Source organism: Coccidioides posadasii, chromosome 4 (genome assembly GCF_018416015.2).
Source record: "Coccidioides posadasii str. Silveira chromosome 4, complete sequence".
NCBI lineage: Eukaryota > Fungi > Ascomycota > Eurotiomycetes > Onygenales > Onygenaceae > Coccidioides > Coccidioides posadasii.
In genome coordinates, this window is record NC_089410.1 from 506,331 (window position 1) to 531,381 (window position 25,051).

Consider the following 25,051-nt stretch of genomic DNA (forward strand, 5'->3'; position numbering starts at 1 on the left):
ACAATCACCAACACCGACCCATTTCTCTACTGTGGGATCAGTTACTATCACTCCGTAGACTTATCTTTTCCCCCTAACCATATACTGCCATCCCTCTACTCCGTTATCATTACTCCGTACTCCCTCTCTCTCGTCGCTTTCACCTCGTCGTCGTCGTCGCGAGTTTTGCCGAGAGCCGCCAGCCAATCAGCGGCGGCATGTTGTTAACCCGCGCCAAGCACCAATCGCAGCGCCTCCTTCTTCCGCCCCAAAACGAGCAGAACTTCAATTCAGTCTTTCAAACAACATCTTCGCTCAGCGGAATTCGCTGTCACATCCACCTCCACGCTCCCCCTCCCCTCCCACCTCCTTCGCCGTCCAGGCCCAATTCTTCATCGGTGCTGCGGGGTCTTCTCCTTTCTCACTCACTCCCCACACACATACACACACACACAAAATGTTGGCCAGGTCGGTCTTGCGAAGCGTGCCCTCCAAGGCATTCGCACGACAATCCTTCCGGCAAACGACCACGGTGCGTTCGTCCCAGTCCATGCCGTGCCATTGGCCCTTCACTCGCTCACAGGATCCCGCGGCATGCCATTCTGGTGCTTTGGCGTCGGCTAACTCTCTCCTTAGCGGTCCTCATCCTCAAAAGCCAGCGCTGCTTCCGAATCTCCGTTCTACCTGACTCTGACCGCTTCCGCTGCCACCGCTGCCACAATTGGAGCTGCGGCGTGGTATTACCATCTCTATGGACCCGAACTGCTTGCTATGACCCCAGCTGAGGAGGGGTGAGTGTGACCTTCAGCTTTGCCTGCCAGCGCGACTACCGATCACAAGGGGTCCCGATACATTATATATCATGGAATTTTTATTTTTTTTATTTTCCCGTTTCGGCTGACACGGACTCAGTTTGCATCCCGCTGCCTACCCTTGGGAACATACCAAGTTCTACCGGACATTCGACCATGCCGCGTGAGTATATTCACCTCCCCTTCATCGGTCTTTCGTTTGGAACATCCTCGGCTGATGTCGTCGGGATGGTTTTGCAGACTCCGACGTGGTTTCCAAGTATACCGTGAAGTTTGCGCACAGTGCCACTCGCTCACCCGTGTCCCATGGCGTGCGTTCGTCGGCACCATTCACACTGTCGACGAGATGAAGGCCATGGCTGAGGAGAACGAGTACGATACCGAGCCCAACGACCAGGGCGAGATCGAGAAGCGCCCTGGAAAACTATCCGACTACATCCCTGCACCCTACAAGAATGACGAGGCTGCTCGCGCTGCGAACAATGGTGCCTTGCCCCCGGATCTCAGCTTGATCGTCAAGGGCCGACACGGTGGTTGCGACTACATCTTCAACTTGCTTACTGGATACCCTGATGAGCCACCAGCCGGAGCTACTGTCCAAGAGGGATTGAACTTCAACCCTTACTTCCCTGGAACTGGTACGAAACCGTCGCATTTCCTGTTCAATCTGTGGTATACCGCGCCTGTTTGATAATGTAAGCTAATGATACCTTATCAGGTATTGCTATGGCTCGTGTCCTCTTCGATGGTGTCGTCGAGTATGAAGATGGAACCCCCGCCACGACCTCCCAAATGGCAAAGGATGTGACCGAATTCCTCAACTGGGCCGCCGAACCCGAGATGGATGACCGAAAGAAGATGGGTATCAAGACTCTCGTGATTGCTGGAGCTTTGTTCGCCGTCAGCGTCTGGGTCAAGCGATACAAGTGGGCACCAATCAAGACAAGACAGATCGTCTACTCTCCCCCTGTTGGCAAGAAGAGATAAACACAATCGATTAAAAAAGAAGGAAAAAAAATACCAGACAGCTGTACATCAGTGGGGAGGAGAAGCGTGAGGGAGTACTGACACCACAGTTATGTTCTCCGTTTTTCGTATACTCCTCCTTTTGTTCAAGCATATCCACAGGTCCTTTTTGAAGAAAACATGTTCCTAGCCAGTTTTAGACACCAAAGGAAAACGAGGGAAGCAGGTATGTGTATGTGTGAGGGGTTTAGTAGACTGTTGGATTTTGGAATCTGTGTAATTATAAAGATCTTTGTTGTCCTCGTTTTCACTCTGATGTCATTGAGATTATCTTACCCTGTCTTGACTCCCAATGTATTACGTTTCATTTGTTTCCCATGTTTTGTCTTTGGCTTGCCATGCTCAGCTCTCTGGCGCTGGATGCTGTTTGAACAGTGGCGTGACGGTATGATTCTTAGAATTATTCTCCGCTCAAAGACTGGTGTGATAAATGCAAGGTGTGATAATGCGCCAATGGAGGCGCGAAGCAGCACCGCCAATGTAAAAAGCAAAGAATAGAATATATGGTATTTAGTTGGAAGCTACCGTAAAAGCTCTGGCGCAAGTTATATTGTATCACACTCTATCCAAGTCTAGCGCTGCAAAAGTACACAAAAAAATAATTAGTCTATAGTAGGTATCACAAAGGGTTGGTATGGCTTTCCACCGTAAATTTACAACTCTCCCATACTCCGTATAGCTTGAACGTGCTCAATCTAGCCACCTCTTTCATCTGTATACTACGTTCCAGCAGTCCTCTCCCCATCACCAAACACCTTCCTAAAAATCACATCATACGTCCACCAGATACTCCCAAACAGGCCCCTCTGCAGCTTGGCCAGCCACCCGGGTGCCCTTCCCCTGTTATCCGCCAATATCCTAGCAAGAGTCATGACAAGGAGCAATGACGGCACCCAGAGCAGACACAACAATACTTGGCCCAGACGCTGCCGGCGTGAGGTGATGCGATATGCGTGGAGAGAGGAGAGATATGTGCGGTAAGAGTCCGGCAGGTTATGCTCCTTCGCGCCGATGACGAGGAGGGACATATAGCGTGGAGAAGGCTGGGCATACGTGGGGTGACGGACGAGATGAGAGTTGCCATTGTTACTCCCCGTCTTGCCGCAGGCGTTGGCGGTATCCCGGGCCGGGGCGAGGAGCGTGTGTGCGCGAAAGGGGATCGTTGAAGGATGGCTGGGGACGGGGTCAGAGGGATTGAAGTCGGCGGGAAACGGGTAGCAGTCCACCACGACGTCGATGTACGAGGAGCCTCCGCCTTCCGTGGCTATGATCCGGGCGTAGTCCGAAAGCGTGACTTCGTAGACCACGCCGACGAGCGGTTTGCGCCAGACGTTGGTGTCGTCAAGAGCGGAGTCGTCGGATCGCAGCAACGCTCCTCTCTCGTCGTCATCGGCCTCGTCATTGTCTCGCCCGTCAGCCTGATGTGTGAAATGGCCATTGGGATACTTGGGTTCGCCGGTGACAGGGTCTCGATACTGGGTCGCGGCAAAACACGGTTCGAAGTACGGGACTCCCGGCAGATCAAAAGTGAGCGTGAGATCCGGCACACAGACATTGAGCTGCGATATGGGCACGATCTTGCGGGTGTTCCGGAAGGTCTTGGAGCTCATGTTCGACCCATAGGCAAGATACAGGACAGTCTTCGCCTTGAGAGGCTCCTTTCCTTGCCGCTGCTCTTCAAGCAGGGCTCCAACATTGAGCGCATGGTCGTGAGCAGCGGCACGCTGTCGTTCAACGGAGATCTGTGGGATAGGGGCAGTGGTCTGCGGTACGGACCCTTTTTTCTGGAAAAAATGCCATGGCGATGTGGTAGAGGTCTCTTCTCGGAGAGTTGCCTGGGTGTTGAAAAAGACGCTCGATTGCGCTTCGCTGGGGACCTTTTCGGCATTAGTTGGTGGCATCTTGATCCGCTGAACTCAACTGACAAGAAAGAACTAAGTAGGCCACGGAGTACTTGTTGAACCGACTCTTTCACAGTCGACAGCTCATGGACCGCCCGGCTGAATCACGTACTATATATCCCTCCCAAGGCAAGACAACCCTCCAGGAAAGAGACTCTTTGTAAGCAATTCTCTCGGATCTGTCAATTAATAATACAGCGTACTTGCTCCGGCCTCAGAGTCTGGTCAGCCTTTGCTGGGCCGTCCGTCTCGGCGCAACTCTGATGCCCGGTTCGGAGGCCAAAAGAGCGGCGGACGCCGCCTCCCGGGTGGACAAACTCAAAAACTGACCAACCTCCAACCTTCACCTCGTTCCTGGTCCCTGGAAGGTCTGCCGAGAGAAAGTTGATTGAGACTTCCACCATGACAGCATCCAGCGGACGGCCATCCTTAGCTACATAGTTAATATGTAGTCGAGCTCCCTTCAACTGCCATTTCTTATCCTGTCAGCGGAGAAATAAACGGGAAGTTCCGGGGCCGAACTCTCTTAGCTGAAAAAGGTCCCTTCTGCTACGCTGTGTCTTCTGCCTGGTGAACCTCCCTCAGATTGCAGATTCTACTGGGAGTTTCGATGCTTTGATCAGCGAAACTCAAGACTATATACCCCCAACGTGTGCTCCAGTTGGTAGCTGCTCGCGATTGTGACTAAATAGTCCATTTTACCATGACTGTGTGTAGTTGCGTCTTCGAGAGTTCAACCAACATCTGCCAGGGAAAAGTTACTTAGCACTGTTGGTGAAACGGGGCTCTACACAATATTATATAAAAACATTATCTGGAGTAGGCTATGCCTAGGACGCTAATGTGTTCCTCCCTCCCTTTTTTTTTTTTTTTTTTTTTTTTTTTTGCGCCCCCTGACGGGGCATCGTTCCTATTGTCCCAGCTCGATGTGTTGCTTCGGGCTCCTTTTGAGAAGAATGACTCAAAACAACACGCGCACCCCTCCTGTATGGCAAGTTACTTGTCAATAATATGCTGTAGATAATAGACAAAACCCGTATTATGACCTTTTCCTTGCCCCACGTGATAGGTATGCCTCTGTTGCTCTTGTCGCTCTCCTCTCCTATCCTATCCTCTCTGTCTCCTGCTTATCTTCTGTTTCTCTTCTCCTTCTCATGGTTGTGAGATAGATTCAAATTTGATACCATTCCCGCCAACCTTTTTTTTCTTTTAAAGTATCAAAGTTGTACGAGCGTTTGATCATGGCTTCATCCAGCCCTTCAGGGCGGCGTGCCTACCCAGAAAACTATATGCTCCAGCTTATCGATGAGCTAAAGACAACTATTAAGACGATAAGAAAGGATCAGCTTTTGATGTTAGTTCTTGATTGGCAAATGTCTACTTCTCTAAATGCTAAATTTGCGGTTTTCACCCCAGGATCTCCATCGAAATGATCAAAGTCTTCACAGACTCCTCCAGAAGAATGGATTCAACCCATCTGCCGGAGCTGATCTCTCTGTTTGATGGTGATAATTACGAAAATTGCTTTAGGCTAGACGTCGCGTCACTTCATTGTGCGATTCATATTCTCCTTAGAGCAAGCCCTTGCATGGCCAGGGAGAGAGGATTCTATCTTTTCCTGGTAAGTAATCCACTGGATATTCACATTGACAAGCAGAGGAGCATAATAGTAACACATGTGAACAGGAGTCGATGACAGAGCTCACAGCACTGACACAAAACCCAATCCACCCCGGGATCATGGTCTCGGCACGCCAAAGAAAGTCGATCCTGGGACGCAAATCCTGCCGCAATCTTTTTGGAACCTTCATCAAAGATCACCCAATGGTTGCACGGCGATGGGTAAAAAGAACCCGCCCTCTCTCCGAGGGCATCTTTCCGTCTTTCATAGCTGATACTGATGCTAACCAGAGCGGGCAATACATTCTTGAGCTGGTCAAACACTCCACCGACAATACTAAGTTTGTGCTCTCGTTCGGAAGACATCTAAGGTAAGAACCCACCCTGCACGTTGATTCTGACCATACTTCCTAACACTCTCCATTCGCGTGTCCAGAAATCTCGGGGCCATGGTCCTGATGAGCGAGATTAGTTATGACCTAAGGCTTATTTCCGCAATGATAATTCAGCAGCTCATGCTGGCCGATCCCGATCCATCTTCCTTTTGGCCACAGGACACTGATCCCATATTCTTTTCGTGGCTTATCCGTGGAGCCGCAATCGACGCGGCGTGGATGAAAAGCTTCATCAAACTGTTATCCATCATCGACAAGACAAACGTTGCCAGCAATCCTCAAGCAACCAGCCACCTTTTCGGTGCGGCAAAAATCAAGCCCGTTGCATTACTGGAAACATCCGACCTCAGCATCAGTTCCGACGACCATCCTCTCACAATCGCGACCGATTTGGAGACCATCAGCTTTTTTATTCTAAGCCAAGATCGCCTCCAAATCGTCGATATCCCAAGAAATTTCATTGAAGATATCAGCGTGGAAGTTGCGGACTCATGCCTCCATATCGACATGGTTGAGGGTACACACTATGTCACAAGTGGATTGCCCGTAACGACAGACGTGGTTTATGTAACGTTCGAAAAGTCTCGCACCGCACTGGGGATTCTCGATGCCTTAGATGGAGTCATCGTCCCTCACGCCTCTCAAGAAATGTCACCAGAACCATCCGGTTCTAGCGTCGGTGGTAATGCTAACACTCAAAACCAAGCCAAAGCCACGAAAGATCAGGTACCCAAATGCCAACGGCAAGCTATATCCGCCGCAATCGATGTCCCTGTGCCCGACGAGGGCATTGGCGAGTCTCCTGCTCGGGCTCCAGCCAAGATCAAAAAGGCAAAAGATAGCACGGAGCGAAACCGGCACGCAGCATCATCGGCAGCAATTGAGCTCGTTTCATCAGATAACAGCTCAACACAGTCGAAAAGTAGCACTCAAGCAACACCAAGAGCCAATAGAGCAGATAAAACCGATACAACGAAGCAGACAACCAATACTACAGAGAGCGGGTATGGCTCTCTTAGTTCTGAGGCTGCCGCACAGAACGGGCGTGGTCATCCCGCAAGAGACGCAAACCACAAGCCAGCTACAGCGTCCGTCGCCTCTCCAAGCGACAGCGACTGGAATCAGAGCGAGCGTCGCGATGCCCAGGTGCAGGTCGAGTGCGGCTCTGCGGAGGGGTGGGGGAGCGACTTACTCGATTCGGCAAGGCGGGACCTTCAACGTCACCAGCAGCAGCTCGTCGGCTCGCAGTGCTGTGAAAGCCATGCGAGCAGCAGCACGCAGCACCTACAGGCCGACAGCATGCAGAAAGCCCCCATCAACGTGCCGGCAGTGGCAGCCGCAGCGGGCCAACCGGTTGTGCCGAGTGGAACGGCTTCAGCTGGCAATGGCTCTCGCTTGAAACGTCCCCACCACAAGATCAACGGCTCAGTTGACAAACCTATGACCACGGTGGACTGGGATCAGGATCTTCGTACCGAGAACGACGAGGAGAGACCCAGCGTGATAAAGAAGCAGAAGATCACTTCACGTACGGCCAAGCCTACAAACCCACTACCAGCAACCCCCAGTTCAAAGAATGACGTCCTGCCCACGCTGCCATTAAGTCCAAAAGCCGCCGAGGTCAATCTGGCTCCGCGAAAGCGTGCAATAAACCGAGAAAAGCGACAGGTCACCAAGACACTCGCATCAGCCCGCCAAAAAAGATCAGCAGCTAGTAAGGCAGCGGAAAAGCTGGCCCACGCAACAAAGATGGAAAATTTACCATACGACTTGGATGATCCGATTGAATCAAGTGCTCCAGAGAGGACAAGAATAGCTCCTAACACCGATGCGATGGAAATAGATAGAATGGGCATAAATGACAATCCCGAGAAATCACACAATCAGCCACCGACCTCACGTCAGCAGGAAGGAGAACTTAGACTTCCAGCTGACAGTAATTCCAGCAAAGACATAACGCTGGAACTCGCCAGTTCCCTTCCCGAAGGTCATATGCAGCCAATGCCATTCAGTGAAGAAAGCACACGCCCGCATAATCAAGTGCAGGTGCAGCCTACATGGCCAGAAAACCCCAATGATGGGAGAGACAACTGTCGTACATCGTCAACACCGAGCAGAAAGCGCAAATTCGTCGCGAGCGACGGTTCTCAAATGTCACATGAAGATAGTATCGAAGCCCATATGCCTGCAAATAAGCGCCTGAAGGAAGATTATAGCAACGGCCAAGCCTCGGGTAATAAGCTTGCGACAGCTATAAAAACTGCTGGTGTTGAGGTGGACCACAAGCCGAACGATAACGTGACCATCCAAGGGAACAATAATAGCTGTGAGGCGGAGAGTATTAAAAAGCGTCCGCAGATAAACAAGACGCTAGAATCCTCTCAGATTTCTCGAAATGTTTCCCTGTTCATTGCAAAGCAGAATGCAAAAGGACACAATACTGATACCACGGGAGATATTCAAAATATCCAGAACGATGCTGAGGACCAGGACTGCAATCGAGCAAGCCCAATGAAGCCTCAGACGTTGGAGACAGAAGCACACAGAGAGCTTAAACATGTTCGTAACACGAACAACCGTTTATCAAAAGTGCAAATGCAGAATCAAAGCCAAGTGAGCGATGCAGACATAGAAATAGCAACGTCCGCCCCGAATGCGGATTCAATCGACGGCTCTTCGGGGGAAAGAAGTGGAAGTCTTAACGCATCCGCCCATGGTGATCATACCGCCTCGGGAGTTCATAGCGTGATTATGATCAGTAGTGACTGTGAAGAACTCCAGGGTAACATGATTGTAAACAGCACTTCTATCAATGACCTATCCGAAGACACGGTCCCTGTCGGGCATAGCATGAAAGGGCCATTGGATTCTCAGAGCAAGACTGTCGACGAAAATGGAAGTCCTCGCCCCCGGCAAATTTTTAGAAGATCCCGAGTCAATGGTGTTCAGCTTGGATGTGCACAACAAGATCAAGAAAAACACAAAGAGAAACCCGGCGCGCCATCACCAGGGATTCGCGGTAATGCCGCCGGAAAGGTAACGAGTGATGTAGAGAGCGAGCGTTTAGAGGGCGGGTTTGAGGAAGACAGCACGCGTATCGCAAGCCACAACATTTCGAATGATTCTTCTTCTTCTCTGAACCAGCCAGAATCAACCTTAAATAAACGTGACGCCATATCTGGGGTACCGGAAACCACAAATCGCAACCCAAAGCCAAATACAAGAGCCAAAGGAAAACCGAAAGAGCCCTCGACTGTCATAAAGAAAGTTAAAGGAGTTGTTAATACATCTCGAAATGTAAACAAAGTCCGCAAAAGCACTAGGATATCGAAAGCACCCTCATCGCGAGGTCGCAACAACAACCGACATATTCCAAGGGCTAGTAGCGATGGTGTTGATGCATCAGGTAATTCCCAGGCTGAAACTAAAACTGAGAACGTCGGTTCCTCCGAGGCTGTGTCCTCAAGTTGGACCACGACCTCGTCGGAGGGTATCAGTGGCGATGCTACGCAGGAATGGCAAAAGGCGCTACGGGCAACACAAAAAGCCACGCTAGATATCTTGTTGGATACAAGTAATGTAATCTTACCACGAAATCGTGTTTTCCTGATCTCTATGCAAGATGCTAACTGCAATGGTTTATAGCGCCTGGTCCGACATTTGATGAATGAAGAGGCGGCCATTCTGAATGTCGTCGACGTGTATAAGAAAGGGGGTGACAGAATACTTGATCAGTTGGAAGAGATGCACAAGAAGAGTTTAAATACATTTCTGGGAAAGTTGCGGCCAGTCAAAAAGGGCTTGAATGACCTTCGTCAGGGTATTTTGCGCCAATTGGAAGAAAACGAACTGGTATCGGGCGATATCGCCACGAAGAAATTCTCCAGGAGATGCGAGAAGAATAGACAAGCGCTGCAGCGAAAGATTGAGAGTACGGCGAACAAAGTGTGAAGGCACGGCAGCATCAAGAATAGAATAAGCTGTTTTTGATTCGCAGACCGGTATCGGAGATTTTTAGCTGTACCACGGTGCAGCCGGAGACTTCTCGCCTGTTTGACTTTGAACCTCGTTGTCTGTGATGATTCGCTTTTTCTTTGTTTCTATTGGCAACTGCTCCTCCATGCTCCGTACACGACCAGTAATCTTATGGTGGCCCTGGGTGCAGGCAATTGAGATATTGTTTGACATTCGCTGTATAGTCTTTGAGTCTGTGTCACCTGTGCATAGCTGCTCGTTAGATAGTTAACTCATCCAAGTATTCAATCGATAATAAAATTCCCATGCCTGGTTAACTTCGCTCTCGAGATCCCGGTGCCGCGGAGCGCCAGAAACCTGGCTGTGTCAAGCCCGCGATGACGTCCTGTCAACCCAAACTAAATATAGCGTGTTGGGCCAGCTCTATGAGTCAACCCGAAAGCCCCAAGAAAAAGTCTCCCAAAGAGTTCACGCTGGAGCTTCAACCTCTTTATAGTCATTCCCTCTTCCTTTGCCCAGCTCGTACAGCTGCTTGACTCTTGGTTCTTATCCACAGCGGACGGTCAATCGTATCCCGTTAAACTTCCCCGCCTTCAAAACCAAGTGAAAGCTTTGCTCGTATCCCAGCAATGGCCCCGCAACCAGTGAGCTTCGAGCCCAACTTCTTGTTTTTCATCCCTCACCAGCTGCTAACATTTGACTCACAGTGGTATATTGAAAACCCCAATGTCGGGAATCGAAGCCATGCGGAGGATTGGCGAAGTAAGTATACAGCTCAATTGAGGTTCCTTTTTTTTTTGGGGGGATCGCAGTGAAACTGATGGTGTCTTCTCATCCAGTCCGCGGGTACAACCCGCTGACACCGCCCAATCTCCTCCAGCATGAGATCCCGCAAACTCCTCACTCCAAGAAGACAGTCTTGATGTCCAGAGAGGAGGCCGCCGCAGTCGTCAACGGCATTGACCCCAAGAACCGCCTCATGGTCATCGTCGGACCGTGCTCGATCCACGACCCCGAAGCTGCCATGGAGTACTGCGGCCGCCTCCTCAAGCTCAAAGAGAAATATAAGAATGAGCTCTTGATCATCATGCGATCGTACCTCGAGAAGCCACGTACTACAGTTGGCTGGAAAGGTCTGATCAACGACCCCGACGTCGACAATTCCTTCCAGATCAACAAGGGTCTTCGCATCGCCAGGCAGCTGTTCGTCGATCTGACCGACAAGGGAATGCCAATTGCCAGCGAAATGCTCGACACCATTTCCCCCCAGTTCCTTGCCGACTTACTCTCCGTTGGCGCGATCGGTGCCCGAACCACCGAGTCCCAGCTCCACCGCGAGCTCGCCAGCGGGCTATCTTTCCCCGTAGGTTTCAAGAACGGCACAGACGGCTCTCTCGACGTAGCCGTGGATGCCATTGGCGCCGTCAAGCACCCCCACCACTTCCTCAGCGTAACCAAACCTGGTGTCGTCTCCATCGTCGGGACGATGGGCAACGAGGACTGCTTCATCATTTTGCGCGGCGGCAAGAAAGGCCCTAACTACGACGCAGCCTCGGTCGCAGCTGCAAAGAAGAGACTCATCGAAAAGGCCGTCAATCCCAGATTAATGATTGACTGCAGCCATGGCAACTCGGAGAAGAACCATAAGAACCAACCCAAAGTTGCCGCAAACATTGCAGCTCAGATCGCTGGGGGAGAAACCGCTATTATGGGCGTGATGATCGAAAGTCATATTAACGAGGGTGAGTTACTACTTTTTGACTACCTCTAGAACCAGCTAATGCATTCTTCCTTTTCTACACAGGCAACCAACCCGTCTCACCCCAGGGCAAAGCTGGCCTCAAATACGGCGTCAGCATTACCGATGCCTGCATTGGCTGGGAAGACACAGAATCTGTTCTTGCCACCCTTGCAGACGCGGTAAAAAAGCGGCAAGCCATCGAGGCAGAGAAGGCCAGCTCGTAATTTAATCTAAGACGCGCCATATCCAGGCTAGGGTACGGAGAGGAAACCGCGCATGTCTCAACGGGCGTATGGAATAACGTTTTTCTAGCTGAAATAGATAAAAAGGGTTTGATGTGTCTTGAGTCTTTCTTCTCGGCCACGTGCATGTTAATTTATTTACCTTTCCTACTCCGTACACGGTTTCTTCATCTTGCATCGCACCCCTCCGTTTTGGGTGCTGTTTGCATGGTGGTTATGGCGCACCAAATCTCATCAACGCCACAAAATTTTATATCAAACTAGGAGTATGGATCGAAGAATTACGCGGGAGGGGCAAAAGAACTAAAAAAGGCTCGGTCCATTCGGTGATGGGAATCCCCGGCTCTTCTAGCATTTCGGGCGTACTTTAGTTATTGTGGAATTTTCGGAAAATCTCTCAGTACCATGTCAGATGTTCTTAGTACCAATTTGGTCCGCTTTTCATCAGCACAACATTAAATTAGCAGATGCCTCCGATCAATCAAAATGTAGAAAGAAATGGTGAGTGATAAAGACGATATGCTAAAGGGGGGTATCCGAGGGGACAGGAAAGGTACACATTATATCCGTAGAATGTGCTGAACTAAGAGAGGAACCACCGGGGAATGCACCGAAATAACCTAACGAAGGAAAAGATCATGGCGGACGTGATCATATATGCTCATTAAAATCCGGGGAATTAACACGGAGCTCAATGCATGAAGGATGTCGAACAAAATTAGTTGTCATCATACCACCTCAGACGAGTTTCGTAGCGCAGTAATCGGATTCGCTCGATGTGCTGTTCCAGGAATCCATGCCTCATCCAGCGGCAAAATAAGATTAGGGTTGACGTACTTCCTCAATCTAGGCGCTAGGTCCTGTCCCCTAAGTCGGAGGGGTATAGAGTCCCGTTCCCATTGTGAAGGTGGAGACAGGGTTGATGTCGGAGTGGGACTTTCATCCGATTCAGCAGCACGATCACGGTCGATGCTCCGCAGGGCGATGAATTTCATCAACGGGTCGTAGGTCCTGGAGAAAAAGTAGAAGAACCACACTGTTCCTACGAGCAATGGAACAATCAAGATCGAACGTGTGATTGCTCTTCGCAGTGCGAGGATGCCGATCATTGCAAGTTGGAAGACGAGAAGTCCGACGATAACGCGGCTGCATATCATGGGCCAGGCACGACCGGTGGAATGTTGTCGGTGATCCATGGCGTAGAGAAGCTGGTATTTGTAAATGAATCGGCCAATGCAGAAGTAGATGAGGCCAAAGAGGCAAACAAGCCAGGAGCTCGGGAAAACGCTGTACACGATGCAAATGATAAAGATGAGGATAGTTTGTGGGAGTGCGAAGCCGTAGTTAAACATAGGGGGTTTTTCCAGGTCAGCGTAGTCGCGAGGCGTTTTCGCTCCTAGTAAATGAAACGGGTACATAGCCACACTTCCAAATTCTAGCAGGCGAAAGGGAAACAGACCCAATCCTTGCAACACGATCAAATTCACATAGAACGGTGCAAGAGTTTCGAGTGAGCGAGCCAAGGCAAAAGCCACTGTAGTTGTATCTTTGAAAACATCTCTCAGATTCTCCCAGAAACCATAAAAGTTAGAGGCAGTTGCAAAAACCGTGAAGACTAGGAAGAGATTAAAGAAGGTGAAGAAGAAGTTCTTCGATATGACGGATAGCTCAACGTCTCCGCGAGAAATCATCCCCTGCATATTGGCGAGCCCTGAGTTGTGAGGTTAGCATTCAAATGTCTAGAGAAGAACCAGGAGTGGCGACTTACAGTTGTAGATATATGGAGCTGAGACGGTCAGCAACGAGAGGATTAACGTGGGAAGACCCGTTTGAACCAGAGACTTGACCAAGGGGTGACGGGAGAGTGCATCCGCTAATTGGGGGATGACTTTCTCGATTGTCTCCAAGTTTAGCAAGTATGCCAGCGGGATGAGGAGAACGGACCAGAACACGGTCAGGAAGCCAATCACGAACGTGACAGACCATGATCGAAACCATCTCTCGGATCTAGAAAGATATGTCTTTTCCCAAACCACATCCCCCGGAGCAGGAGCTAAACTAGCAACAAATTGCATTGGAGATGGATCCAAGATTGCTTGGACGGCCATCTGACAAGCAGCTATTGACTCCATTGTCACAAATGCGAGGTGGGTGGGTGGAAACTCTTTCTCTCTGGTGGCTTCAATGGTTTCATCAAGGCAGCGCAGCTTTTCTTCATAATAATCAATCGCATCAACGGATCTATATCTCAGCTTGAATGGTCCATGCCATAAGCGAACACTCGGGCGTTCATGAGCAAAATCGGGGACATGGTCCTGTTCTTCGGCTGATAGCAATGCTGTGGTTTCGCCTCCTTCGTCGGCTCGATCCAATGCAGATGCGGGGGCGTTGTCACCATGAAATCGTTTTCGTAGTCTCTTCGGTTGATATCCCACGTGTCTTGTCCATGCTTCTTCCAATTTCTGGAGCACCTTCTTTCGTTTATGGATCAAAGTGTCGAGTTCCCTCCAGTCGCGGCATAGAGTTAAGTTTTCAACCTTTCCAATTCCAAGGTTTTCTATGAACTCCTTGATCTTTTCCTCTGATCTCATTTCGGGTGGAATTCCAGATAGACGAATCGTGCGATCGGTCATCGTGGTTTGGCTTCCCAGGCATTGTTGTCGTATCCGAATAATTTTGTTCGTCTGGTCGACTAGGAGATAGATTGCCAATCCAGTAAAGACGTATGAGAATACGACATACATCCATAAATACGTAGGGTCGGTTTTGGGCTCTTCTTTATCTCGAATCGCGGTTATATGCCCCCTACGAGAGCGGTATAGGTGCGAGAATTCTGAACTGTTGCCATCTCTCCCATCCCAGGGGTATCCGTACTTTCCGGTATAAACGTAATGAATCGGGAGAATAACAATCAGGGAGAAGAAAAAGGTTATAGTCAGGAAGTTGATAGCATATTTGTAGAATGAGAGGAACTAGGAATCATGCAGAGACTCAAGTTAGTGTCAGTTCTCGCCGAACAGCTCAGGCGGGGAAACATACGACGAAGGTGTCCAACCCCGCGGATGCCAATACTTCATCATCGTTAATTTTGTACAAAACCGGAATCCACCCAAACATTGAGTCCGGGAGCTCGGGAAGCCTCGAAGCGGCCGTCCTCAACCGTCGACGCGCACTGTACAGCACTCTCCATTTAGGTCGTAGAATCTAACATCAGGCCCTCCACTTAGTAACTCAGATTCCTCGTCTTCCCACAAGCTCACCAAGGTCTCATGCGTAACAGTCAAGAACATACACAAAAAGTCAGAAACGCACTCAGCCCCACCGCGGAACTGATCACGATCTGGGTATACAGGTCCCGCTGGCCTCTCGCCTGGTCTTGGAACTTTGGCAGGTCATCATCCCCATCGCCACCGGAGGCAAACGAGTGAAAGGCAGTGTTCGTGACAGTAGCCGCAGACAAAAGGGAGAGCGTCATCGAGGTATGATGCCTTTCCCCTGGTCCTAGTTCTCTCTGGTTGGGCTTCGAAAGCGGTGTCGCGTCGACAATGATGGCGGGGCAGGCCGATTTTCGCAAGCTCGATTGGTTTCAGAGGCGATACAGATCGCGCAAAATAGCCCTCAGTGGTCTGGACTATTCTCTGTCGCACTCACAAGCCAAGCGGATGTCAGCTCTGGAGTTCTGCAGGATATTCCCATTCGCCGTAAACTTGCCTGGCGCGCCAATGACGTCCTGCCGCATGGCCGGATCGCGGAGAAACGAAAATCCGCCTTAGCCGCGGCTCCGCACAACATCAACCACTAAGCTGGACATTACACATGGACAGCAAATATTATGGGAATTCAACATTATTACGGTTGATATATGACATTAAATCTAAGCAATGACCCCCAAAAGGTGGGAAGGAAAAAAAATCAGACCAAGCAGGACTATGGAAACATCACGTTAGACACTCAAGGAAGCCGACCTTGCCTTCTGGATCTCAGAAGCATCATAATACAGGGCCAGCAAACACGCTGCAGACCACGCCTGGGTCGGTGACTAAATGAGTGCACAATGTCATTAGACACTTACGTCTCTTACAGGTCAAAGAAGGGATAAAGGACTTACCGAATCAACACAAAATTCCCCGTTCTTATTCGTCAATTCTGTCAGACCTTTCCATGTACTCTCCCTCAGAGATTTGCAGCATCTCTCCAGTCGCATGGTAATCTGCTGGGATATGTCCATCAAGCTCTGATGTGAACTATTCCTCAACAGAGAAAACTTCAACAGCGCTTGGAGAAAGTACCCAGTTGGCCATAACCATTCGGGGCCCTGATGATAGTTCCTCCCCTTCGAAGTTGCAAAATCGGTAGAGTCTTCCGAGTTGTTATAATATGGCCTGTAGTTCAGGTCGGTCGGGTCAAGCGTTGCCATCCCCAGTGGCCCGCGAAGGACAACGTCAGCGATGGTCAGAGCATGAAACCCCCTTTCTGCATCGAAAAGGTCAGGTGCAACAGTCATCGCAATAGTAAAGTTGGGGCGGAGCTGATAGTCCTCATAAGGTTGACTAGATTTATATATATCCTTATATATTCCGCGACGGTTCACGAGTTTGCTGTCCACGTTGAAGTCCCGGTCTTCCTCAGAGTCTACAGGGACGTAGTAGCACTTTTCGAAGTGTGTTTTAACCCTCGTTGCCCAGTCATCGAAAGTAATTGTTAGTCCAGACTCAATGTCAACACCTGAGTACGGGTAGTGGCCCTTTCTCCGTAGATCGGACACCCAGCGCAGCGCACTGTAGAGCAACCCAGAAATTTCAATCGGTGCGCCGTCTCTTGGAGTACCAGGATATCCCTGGTTTTTAGCCTTTACGCTCTCTCCCATTTTATCCATCCATGTCCCGCAATTCCACTGATTCCCTCCGAATATAATCCCGGTCTCCCAGTCAACATGGACATCCACCTGAAATCCCTCGGGCTTCATCTGCAAGTCCAGCTCCGGACCAGCGTTGTGCTCCCTATACGAGATACCCGATGCATGCCTCTGGAAGACCTCCTGGATAATTTCCGCGATCGTCGAACTTCTACTATACGCTCTCTTATCGTCAAACGGAAACCAAGTATCATCGTAGGGTAAGAATCGTCGAGGAACATTTTCCTCCAGAATTCGAATACCATTGGGAACGATATGGGTATAATCTTGAATAGCCTGCAGGAAGAACCAAACGGAATCACGAGAGTTGTATCTAGGGAACTTTCCAGACGAAAGTAAGTTGGGTATCATGCCATGTTTTAACGTGCTTGCAAAGGCTAGGATATGCTCTTTTGCATCGTCAAAGCGTCCAGTGGCGAGGAGTAACCCGCGAAGCGAAATGAAGACATCGCGGCCCCAGCATCTCGCCCAGTCTGTTGCAAAATGAGGAAGACCGGCAGCAAGGCAAGGCACCTGATTTGTGGGATAAAGTGAAGCAGACTTGACCTCCCCCAGATGCTGTACGCTAACCAGCGCCAGTTCGTGAATGAAATGTTGCCCATGCTCAATAATAACCCCGAGACAATGAATTGCATGTCTGCAAGCTGCATCGTATGCAGCCTTGATAATGATGGTGAAGTATCGGGGCAGCAAGAAATTTGGTACTCGACGTACAGCGTTGAATCTGTCTTCGAGCCACTTTGTCGGTCCTTCAAGTTGTGAGTAACCCTGTTGCGTGATAGCCCGCCGCATCCTTCCGACGACAAAGTCAAGCGCCCATTGGCCGGCTCTAAGATTATCACAGAGTGGATGACCTAGGTCATTCGTTTTAATTATCTCTTCGAGAACACTCCACCATCCCTGAAGGCCAGCATAAACAAGAGGGCCAAAATTTGGGATCTTGTAGACTCCGTCCTTCCCGCCGCTGGAGTCTCTTTCCTCGGAATCACAGCGATACAAGGTGAAATTCAGGCCGGTAAGATCAACAGAGCGGAAAGTTGCATCTGCATCAGCGGTGATAAATTTACTCAGGTCCACCGGTAAATCTCTTTCATGGATATGTGTTTTTAGTAAAGCAATTGAGCCCGGTGGAAAATCATCGGGGGTATATATTATCGTATCGTCTCCATTCTCTTCAAGCCGAAACCCAGATACTTCAGAAACACGGCTGGGCAAACCCCTCAGATACTTCTCATCAGCGGCTACAATTCGCTTAGCTTCGGTATCATTCTCAACTTCCAATTTCCAGGCCCCTAAAAGTGATGCTTTGGTGCCTGTTAAGTGAATTGGAGCGAGGATGTGCTTAACATTAGACGCAGAAAATGCGGTACGTGATATAAGTAGTGTCCCTTTTCTCGTGTGTGGATGTACCCTGTGAACCGTTATGTACTCTGCATCGTGGTGAATATGAGTCTCATCATATTCGTCAATCGCCATCTCTGTATGCAGGCTGTTCAAAAGCTTCTTTATTCCACCAATACCTCCTTCGCCAGTGGCGTCTTGGACGCCGTTTTCTGAAAAGACTGAATGGTATGAGCGAGTTTCAGTGACGAGATTCACATGCTCAGGATATATCTCATCGTAACCCATGACACTTCCAATCGCAGAAGCGCACATTGCGACCAGAGCTGCATTGGGCAATGTATCCCTCGGATCTCGCTTTTGAGCAGGAGTTTCATTATCATGAGAACAATCCATGAAAAGAGCATGCACCGTAGTTGGCCGAATATGGTGGAGGACAACTTTGGTCTCCATTTGACACCAGTGAGATAACAAGCTTGGATCAAAGCTGCCAATTGGAAGACCACCGTGGCGATGAACCAATCGACTTAACTCAGCAGCGCTCCATGCCTGCATAGCTTCTCTAATCAACGCTGTCAATCCAAGTCGTTTTGTAAATAAATAATCAACCTTCTCGGAACCCGTGAATAGCTCCGCATAAACCATTAAGTTCGGACGAATACGCCGAGCCTCATGTAACAAGTATTCCGCAACGGGCAGGGGTGTGGAGTGACAGTTATCAATGCGAAATCCTGCAAAATGTTTCGCCATTAACTTTGTATATCGAGTCATGTAGTCCCATAAAAATGGATTATCCTCCGGACAATTCCCATAACGCAGTTTAACGCAGTCCCCCCAAACGATAACTTCACGTTTTAGGTATGCCCGACAACCCGGCCCAGCGTTGTCCCTTAAAGCGTCGGCATTCCACACCCACCCGTTGTTAACCAAGGCAAGCGACCTTGGGCTATGCGCTTTAGTGATATCATTCAACGGAAGACGAGTAAAATACGTTTCGACGAGTGGATTCTTTGGAGTGACGGGGCCCAGCTTAGGCCCATGGTCATCGAGGCGTAGATACTTGATCCTATGGAATAACTGGTCAAATATTTCCGAGACGTCGTCGTCAAACTCTCTGAACAGTGGCAAATTCAGAGAATCCAAAGTTTTGAAGACGTTCTCTTCCACGACAGGTATATCTGCTGTCGTTTCGTCGTATCGACCGTATAGCGCAGTGATGAGTGCAGCACCGATTCGAGGATTTACTTTTCTGCTGTATCTCCCTAAAATCTGGTTGTCATTTTCAAGTGCCTTTTCACGTAGGAAAGCAGCTTTCTTTTCAAACGGCCACTGTCGAATTTCGCTTAAGCCTCCTACTCCGACATCCCCGAAGCCGCCTTTTGGATAATCAAGATTTCCAGATTTCCAGGCTTTGATGATTGCCTCCGTATCACGCTGAACATTGACCGAGTAAAATTCCCAAAGCTTAATCTTTTCAATAACATGTGGCCTCATCTGCTGCATGACGGAAACCAAATCCTCGACGGTTTTAAACTCTGTGGGTAAATCTAGACTTTGCAACGCATTTCCATAACTTAACAGAGCGTCGTCCAACTCCAGGGCAGCTTCTAACCAAGGGGCAGTTTCCACATTATAGCCAGCTTCGGGATGTTCCTGGAGCCATTTGCTGTTATGTGCTGTATGGTTCCATACAACATCAGTCAATGCAAGCAGTCCGTACTCCTTTTCCATTCTCGTGACCATATCTATAACATCGCTTTCTCCATTCGGAAAACATTGGCGATCAAACTCTAACTGATTGTATATGCTGTACGGAGAATTTGACGCCCCTCGAGTCATTAAGGGCGTAAAATGAACAACATTATATCCCCGCTGCCCAATTCCCTGAAGATGTTTGTTCCAATCCGCCGGGAACTTGCCCATGAATTTGGAGACGATGGAGAATATCGAAAGAGACTCGACGGGCATTCGTTTGCCATTAAGTCTAATATCCGGACACACATCTATATAGTACGTCCCCGTTCTTATTTCGGTTTGGGGCGAAGGTGCGAACGAGTCCGAGAGTTTGGGAAGAAGGCTGTAAGTGATATAGAAGGAAAAGGCTCCTGCACACGTAATTGGGATATCAATCTTGAACTCTCGGTTGAATACCGGTTTCAGTCCATAATTTACCATCAGTTTACGGTTGTAAAATGATGAGCAAGGCGAACGGGTCCTTACTTGAATTCCCTGAATTTGTTGCTTTTAAAGCACTCTCCCGGAGCTGGAATATTCACCCATAATCTCCCCTTCCGACAAATAGCGCTACTTCCCCCGATCACAAACCGAAGCAGATATGGGGGATGGGTCGGAGGAGGGAGGTAGATAAAACCCCCCGGAACATCTGGAGCGCCATCGTTGGCCAACGGAAGCAAATACACGTGAGTTCGGGTCGCCATGCTGGGTGAGAATTATGCAAACGATCACAAGGGCCGTAGCCCAGCCACAGGCCCCAAGGTTATTCTCTGGGCCACGATGGTCGCCGAGTTGCGCACAATGGCAGTCTATAGCTGGTGAAAGCAAGGTCGAGGGGTGAATAGAGGGAAAGACAAGGTTCGCATGATATGACGTCAGGTGACTGACCGGTGAGTCTCGCATTCTGTAGTTCGTACAACGAAAGCGATCGCTATACTCTGTACTAGGTAGATTGAGCTCCAATTGGTGGGAAGAAGGGTGCTACATGGTCAAAATCTTGGATGAAAGGACATCTTATGGTGAGAGGAGTTCATAATTCACAGAGCTTAGACAAATCAATACCCTAACAAGCGCCCTTCTCATCATCTCTGTCACAGTCCATCACGCATCAGGGCATTTGCGTGTTCACCAACTCCATCTACTCCTTAACGAGTATATGGATCAGCCGCTAGTTTTCAAGGACTTGTCACGGGTATTGTTTGCATACCAGCGAGCTCTTCCAGATTGACTAGAAAGTTGGTCGATGATGCCTTTTATGCTTCTGTGGGGCATAGGAGTTATGGAACGTCTATGTTCCCATTACTTGCCATAGCCGCAGTACCCAGCCAAAGACGTCGCACTTCCTTCTGAGCTAGAATCTACCAGCCGGTGCTATCGGGTCTTCCATATCGAAGAGATTATTCCACTGTACACCGGTAGCAGCCCAACCCCACGGTTCGGCTATGTACCTCTGGTTGTTTGTACCAGCGGAGAAGGGTTACTGGTGAGGAAGGAGGCAAAAATTAGAAAATCTAAGGTTGTCGTTATCTTCAGCGCCGCTCAGATACGCCTATTCGTGCAGAGAGGCCCCGCTCGCCCTGAGCTTGTTATGTACAGTTCCAGGGAAGGGTAGACAAGCGGCTGATTTGGATCCCAGTTGCCCTTCAGCCAGTCAAGACGATTGCGTCAATGTAGGCATGCCGGCCAGTCGATGGACACGGGAGAAGTGCTTCCACAAGATCGAATTTTTTTTTGGTGTGACGTGACGACCCATTTTCTCCTATTGTAGTGGACAGTCTAACCATTTGTCCCAGCACCATCCATCCCAATGGCGCACTTCGTGGAAAAGGGCGATTTAGCGAGTATAGCAGCAGAAGGCATAAAGCAACAGAATGTTATTAGACCAGAAGCCGCGTCAATATCTTTACGTACATATATATCGGCATTTGGTCATGTGGCTGTTTTGTTCGTAGTTTGCAAGTCTGAAAGACAAAGGATTCGGGAGACCCTGAATGCTATTTTTGTTTTCCCGTGTATGTCGACTTCCAAGGAAGTTAAGGCGGGATTCAAAGTAGGCAGATGCAGGTTGCTTGATCCCACTGCTGTACCAAGCGATGCCGGCACTCTCAATCTAGCCCAACTTTCTCAGCCGTCAGATTGCATCGTACTCCGATACGTTTGTCGAACTAGGCCTTCTTCAATAGACTTTGTAATCATCCGCTTTTGCCTATAGTTCCGCATCATCATTTGGGTACACAAAGTTCGTACCATGACCTAACCCTTCCAGTTTTCATCTCTTAAACTCCGGGTTTTGATCTATTGTCTGAGAGATAAAATTCCTCAGTGCGGCCCAGCGGTTTGAGGACGAAGTTTGTGTGGCATCCACAGTGCTGGCAGCTGGCTCCTTTGGATCTGCCAACCCAGTCGCCATTTGCGCCATATTCTTGGCGAACCGATCGCGCTCAACCTTGTCAAGCTTCTCCTTCCGCTTCATAGCGCCGGGTCTGTGCTTCAAACTTTTATGTCGGATAATGTTCACTTGGGCGTCTTCGGGGACTTCATCATCGGCGTCGGGTAATGCATCAGCGAGAGAATCGAGGTTGGCGACGAGTTTTTTCGACGGTCGACGCCTTTTGAAGGGTTTCTTGCAGGATTTTTCGATCTTCGAGACAAATGCTGAGTGCTTAATGATGCGTTTGTCCTTTTTCGAGGTATGAAATCCAGAGTCGAAGGAATCAAATGTATCAACAGCTTCCTCCCCTGCTGAAGACGCTTTTTTCACTGAAGAGGAGCTCAAGGCCTTGGACTTGGACTTGGGACGGATGGGGGCCTGAATACGTAGAGAGTCAGAAACAACTAGCCAACGTAAGACTCCGGGTAAAAGGAGCCAAAAAAAAAAAAAAGGTTTGCTCACCATTGTAAGTACTAGGCAATTATCGTGGGACTGCAAGGCCGCTCAAAAATGTCCGTTTCGCATTCCTCGTCAAAGGGTTTCAAAAAAAGAAAAGGCGCGTTTGCTCTGTTTGTCCTCCAACTGAAGGACTTATATAATCAACATGTGATTGGCTGAATCTATGACTACGTCATACCACGTGATACATTCTAGACAAAAATGAGCCCCACTTGGTGGAATTATGTAAGCCCCCACAGGACCCGGCGATCGCGGCATGTGATTGGCGGGAACTCGGGCCGGGCAAGGATTGTCGAGCTTGCTTGCTTTCCTTTTCCCAACACTCGCGTGCGACCGAGATTTTGGGCTGGCAATCCAGGCACGTAGCACGAACCATTGTTGAGAAAAGGCACTGGACGCTCCCCCAAGTTCCCCCGCTCCAGACGCCACCCTCCCCTTCTTCCCCGTATTACCCTGTAGACTGCATGGGAGTCCTGCGGGTTTCCGTTGTATCGCAACTCGCTCTTCTCCGTCCCTCAACAGCTTTTACTTCTCCACTATCTTCACATATCACTGTCTCCTTGCCCCGCGCATTTGTTTCTTTGAATCTCACCTTCCAGCGAAAATACACCATGGCGCGACTTTCTCCGTACACGAAGAAACACAAAGTGACCGTGGTCGGTTCTGGCAATTGGTGAGTTCCTCAGCGTCTACCAGGGCCTGGTTAGGGGTGGTTCTGACGGTGGCGATAGGGGTTCCTCAATTTCCAAGATGGTCGCAGAGAACGTCGCCGCGAACCCGGATCTTTTTGAACCTGTTGTCAATATGTGGGTGTACGAAGAGCAGATCGAGATCCCCAAAACGTCAAGACACTATGACCCTTCGTCGCCGCTCTGCAACAGCGTGCAGAGCCTTTCAGACGTAATCAACCAGCTACACGAGAACGTCAAATACCTACCGAACATTACCCTCCCAGACAACCTGCGCGCGAACCCTTCCCTGGAGGACTCCGTCAAGGACTCCAGCATTTTGGTCTTCAATCTGCCTCATCAGTTCATTGTGGGCATTTGCCAGAAACTCAAGGGTCATATCTTGCCATACGCCCGAGGGATCTCCTGCATCAAAGGTGTGAGCGTGACAGACGAGGGAGTAAGCCTGTTCTCAGAGGTTATTGGCAGGGAGCTGGGGATCTACTGCGGTGCATTGTCTGGTGCCAACATTGCAAGCGAGATCGCCAAGGGCCTCTACTCCGAGACCACGATCGCATACGACCCACCACACCTAGACTCCAAGGCGCCAACACCCCAGAACATGTCACCCGTTTCGTCGATGGTGAACGTCAACGATATAGTGCATTTCCAGCACAGAGATTCATCGGGCAGCTACTCGAAGGTGAAGCTCAGGCCCTTGCCGGCGGAATACCCTCCGGTTGACCACGTCTTTATCAAAACTCTGTTCCACCGCCCTTACTTCCACGTTCGTGTGGTCCACGATGTCGCTGGTGTGTCTCTCGGAGGAGCGTTGAAGAACATCGTGGCCCTAGCTACTGGTTTCGTTGACGGGAAGGGATGGGGCGACAACGCGAAAGCCGCTATCATGCGTGTTGGACTGTTGGAAATGGTAAAATTCGGCAAGAAATTTTTCGGTGAGACGGTCAACCCCCAAACTTTTACCGAGGAGAGCTGTGGTGTCGCCGACCTCATTACCAGTTGCAACGGCGGCCGCAACCACCGCTGTGCCAAGCTTGCTGTTGAGCGCGGCTTGACGGTCGAGGAGGTCGAGAAGACAGAGCTCAACGGCCAGATGCTGCAGGGTACACTCAGCGCCAGAGAAGTCCATGCCTTTTTGAAGAAGCAGGGGCTCGAGGATGAATTCCCTCTCTTTACGGCTGTTTACGGTAAGTCTACAAAGCCATCCCAGCCTACGTCATAGCAGCCACTCATGGTACTCTAGGAATTCTTGAAGGCAAGGTCAAAGTTGACGATATCCCATCCCTTATCGAGCGATAAACGCACCAGGTCATACGTTTCTCCTTTGTTCATTTCCCTTACATTACCCGACGCCATTAGTGCTTTCTCTGGATACCAGTCATGTAGAATCGACATGCACTTATGGGTTGTTTATGTTATCTTATCTAATGTTGAAAATTTCGAACCCTACCATGAACGAGCGATTATTTTTGCGATTACCCTGCTTCAACCTTGAGCTTCAGTATGGAACAGGATCAGAGAACGGGTCAACTAAGGATGGGGGATAGATAGATAACATGTTGGCGATTCGGGGGTGGCGAGTTTTGTTCTTTTGAGCATCGCGCAGAGTAGTTTGGCGGCGTATTTAATCGAAATATAAATCTAACCGACTTTCCCCAAAGGGAACCTTTTGCTTTTCATTGTGGTATTTGGTTTTTGAAGTACAAACATCTCCGGACTGATTTGGCGGAATAAATTCGCGATCCCCTAGTTGAACATTTTGCCTCTCGGGAACTCTGGAGCCCCTCTCAT

General features: G+C 49.6%; 8 protein-coding genes across 9 annotated transcripts; 4 read left to right on the top strand and 4 right to left on the bottom strand.

Moving 5' to 3' along the window:
- The first annotated feature begins 290 nt into the window (after positions 1-290).
- On the top strand, positions 291-2,135 carry CYT1 (cytochrome c1). Its single transcript, XM_003071933.2, has 5 exons — positions 291-511; positions 616-770; positions 892-954; positions 1,032-1,429; positions 1,510-2,135. Exons 1-5 carry the CDS (start codon positions 437-439, stop codon positions 1,776-1,778), a joined length of 960 nt encoding a protein of 319 aa, XP_003071979.1. The 5' UTR covers positions 291-436; the 3' UTR covers positions 1,779-2,135.
- A 287-nt stretch (positions 2,136-2,422) lies between these two features.
- D8B26_007077 (uncharacterized protein) lies at positions 2,423-3,906 on the bottom strand. The gene is made up of 2 exons (XM_003071934.2): positions 3,831-3,906; positions 2,423-3,737 (listed from the first exon to the last, which is right to left on the bottom strand). Exon 2 carries the CDS (start codon positions 3,716-3,718, stop codon positions 2,537-2,539), a length of 1,182 nt encoding a protein of 393 aa, XP_003071980.2. The 5' UTR covers positions 3,719-3,737; positions 3,831-3,906; the 3' UTR covers positions 2,423-2,536.
- A 1,053-nt stretch (positions 3,907-4,959) lies between these two features.
- Positions 4,960-9,684, top strand: D8B26_007078 (uncharacterized protein; the record flags this gene model as incomplete). The annotated part of the gene is made up of 6 exons (XM_066125409.1): positions 4,960-5,072; positions 5,135-5,339; positions 5,405-5,560; positions 5,630-5,709; positions 5,775-9,312; positions 9,379-9,684. 6 exons carry the CDS (start codon positions 4,960-4,962, stop codon positions 9,682-9,684), a joined length of 4,398 nt encoding a protein of 1,465 aa, XP_065981491.1.
- Positions 9,685-10,156: 472 nt separating this feature from the next.
- On the top strand, positions 10,157-12,174 carry AMT16_1 (Phospho-2-dehydro-3-deoxyheptonate aldolase amt16). Of its 2 annotated transcripts, XM_003071936.2 has the most exons (4): positions 10,184-10,352; positions 10,416-10,470; positions 10,548-11,450; positions 11,513-12,174. In XM_003071936.2, the coding sequence occupies exons 1-4, from the start codon at positions 10,338-10,340 to the stop codon at positions 11,671-11,673; spliced, it is 1,134 nt and encodes a 377-aa protein (XP_003071982.2). In that variant the 5' UTR covers positions 10,184-10,337; the 3' UTR covers positions 11,674-12,174. The 2 variants fall into 2 exon arrangements, with proteins under 2 accessions (XP_065981492.1, XP_003071982.2); XM_066125410.1 differs by lacking the exon at positions 11,513-12,174 and having other exon boundaries at positions 10,157-10,352; positions 10,416-11,483.
- Positions 12,175-12,330: 156 nt separating this feature from the next.
- D8B26_007080 (uncharacterized protein) lies at positions 12,331-15,186 on the bottom strand. The gene is made up of 4 exons (XM_003071937.2): positions 14,984-15,186; positions 14,731-14,895; positions 13,460-14,663; positions 12,331-13,402 (listed from the first exon to the last, which is right to left on the bottom strand). The coding sequence occupies exons 1-4, from the start codon at positions 15,164-15,166 to the stop codon at positions 12,420-12,422; spliced, it is 2,535 nt and encodes an 844-aa protein (XP_003071983.2). The 5' UTR covers positions 15,167-15,186; the 3' UTR covers positions 12,331-12,419.
- Positions 15,187-15,523: 337 nt separating this feature from the next.
- Positions 15,524-20,122, bottom strand: D8B26_007081 (uncharacterized protein; the record flags this gene model as incomplete). The annotated part of the gene is made up of 2 exons (XM_003071938.2): positions 15,524-15,730; positions 15,800-20,122. 2 exons carry the CDS (start codon positions 20,120-20,122, stop codon positions 15,635-15,637), a joined length of 4,419 nt encoding a protein of 1,472 aa, XP_003071984.2. The 3' UTR covers positions 15,524-15,634.
- A 1,494-nt stretch (positions 20,123-21,616) lies between these two features.
- On the bottom strand, positions 21,617-22,577 carry D8B26_007082 (uncharacterized protein; the record flags this gene model as incomplete). Its single annotated transcript, XM_003071939.2, has 2 exons — positions 21,617-22,490; positions 22,575-22,577. The coding sequence occupies 2 exons, from the start codon at positions 22,575-22,577 to the stop codon at positions 21,951-21,953; spliced, it is 543 nt and encodes a 180-aa protein (XP_003071985.2). The 3' UTR covers positions 21,617-21,950.
- Positions 22,578-23,034: 457 nt separating this feature from the next.
- GPD1 (glycerol-3-phosphate dehydrogenase) lies at positions 23,035-24,926 on the top strand. Its single transcript, XM_066125411.1, has 3 exons — positions 23,035-23,244; positions 23,303-24,447; positions 24,504-24,926. The coding sequence occupies exons 1-3, from the start codon at positions 23,036-23,038 to the stop codon at positions 24,557-24,559; spliced, it is 1,410 nt and encodes a 469-aa protein (XP_065981493.1). The 5' UTR covers position 23,035; the 3' UTR covers positions 24,560-24,926.
- The last annotated feature ends 125 nt before the right edge of the window (positions 24,927-25,051 follow it).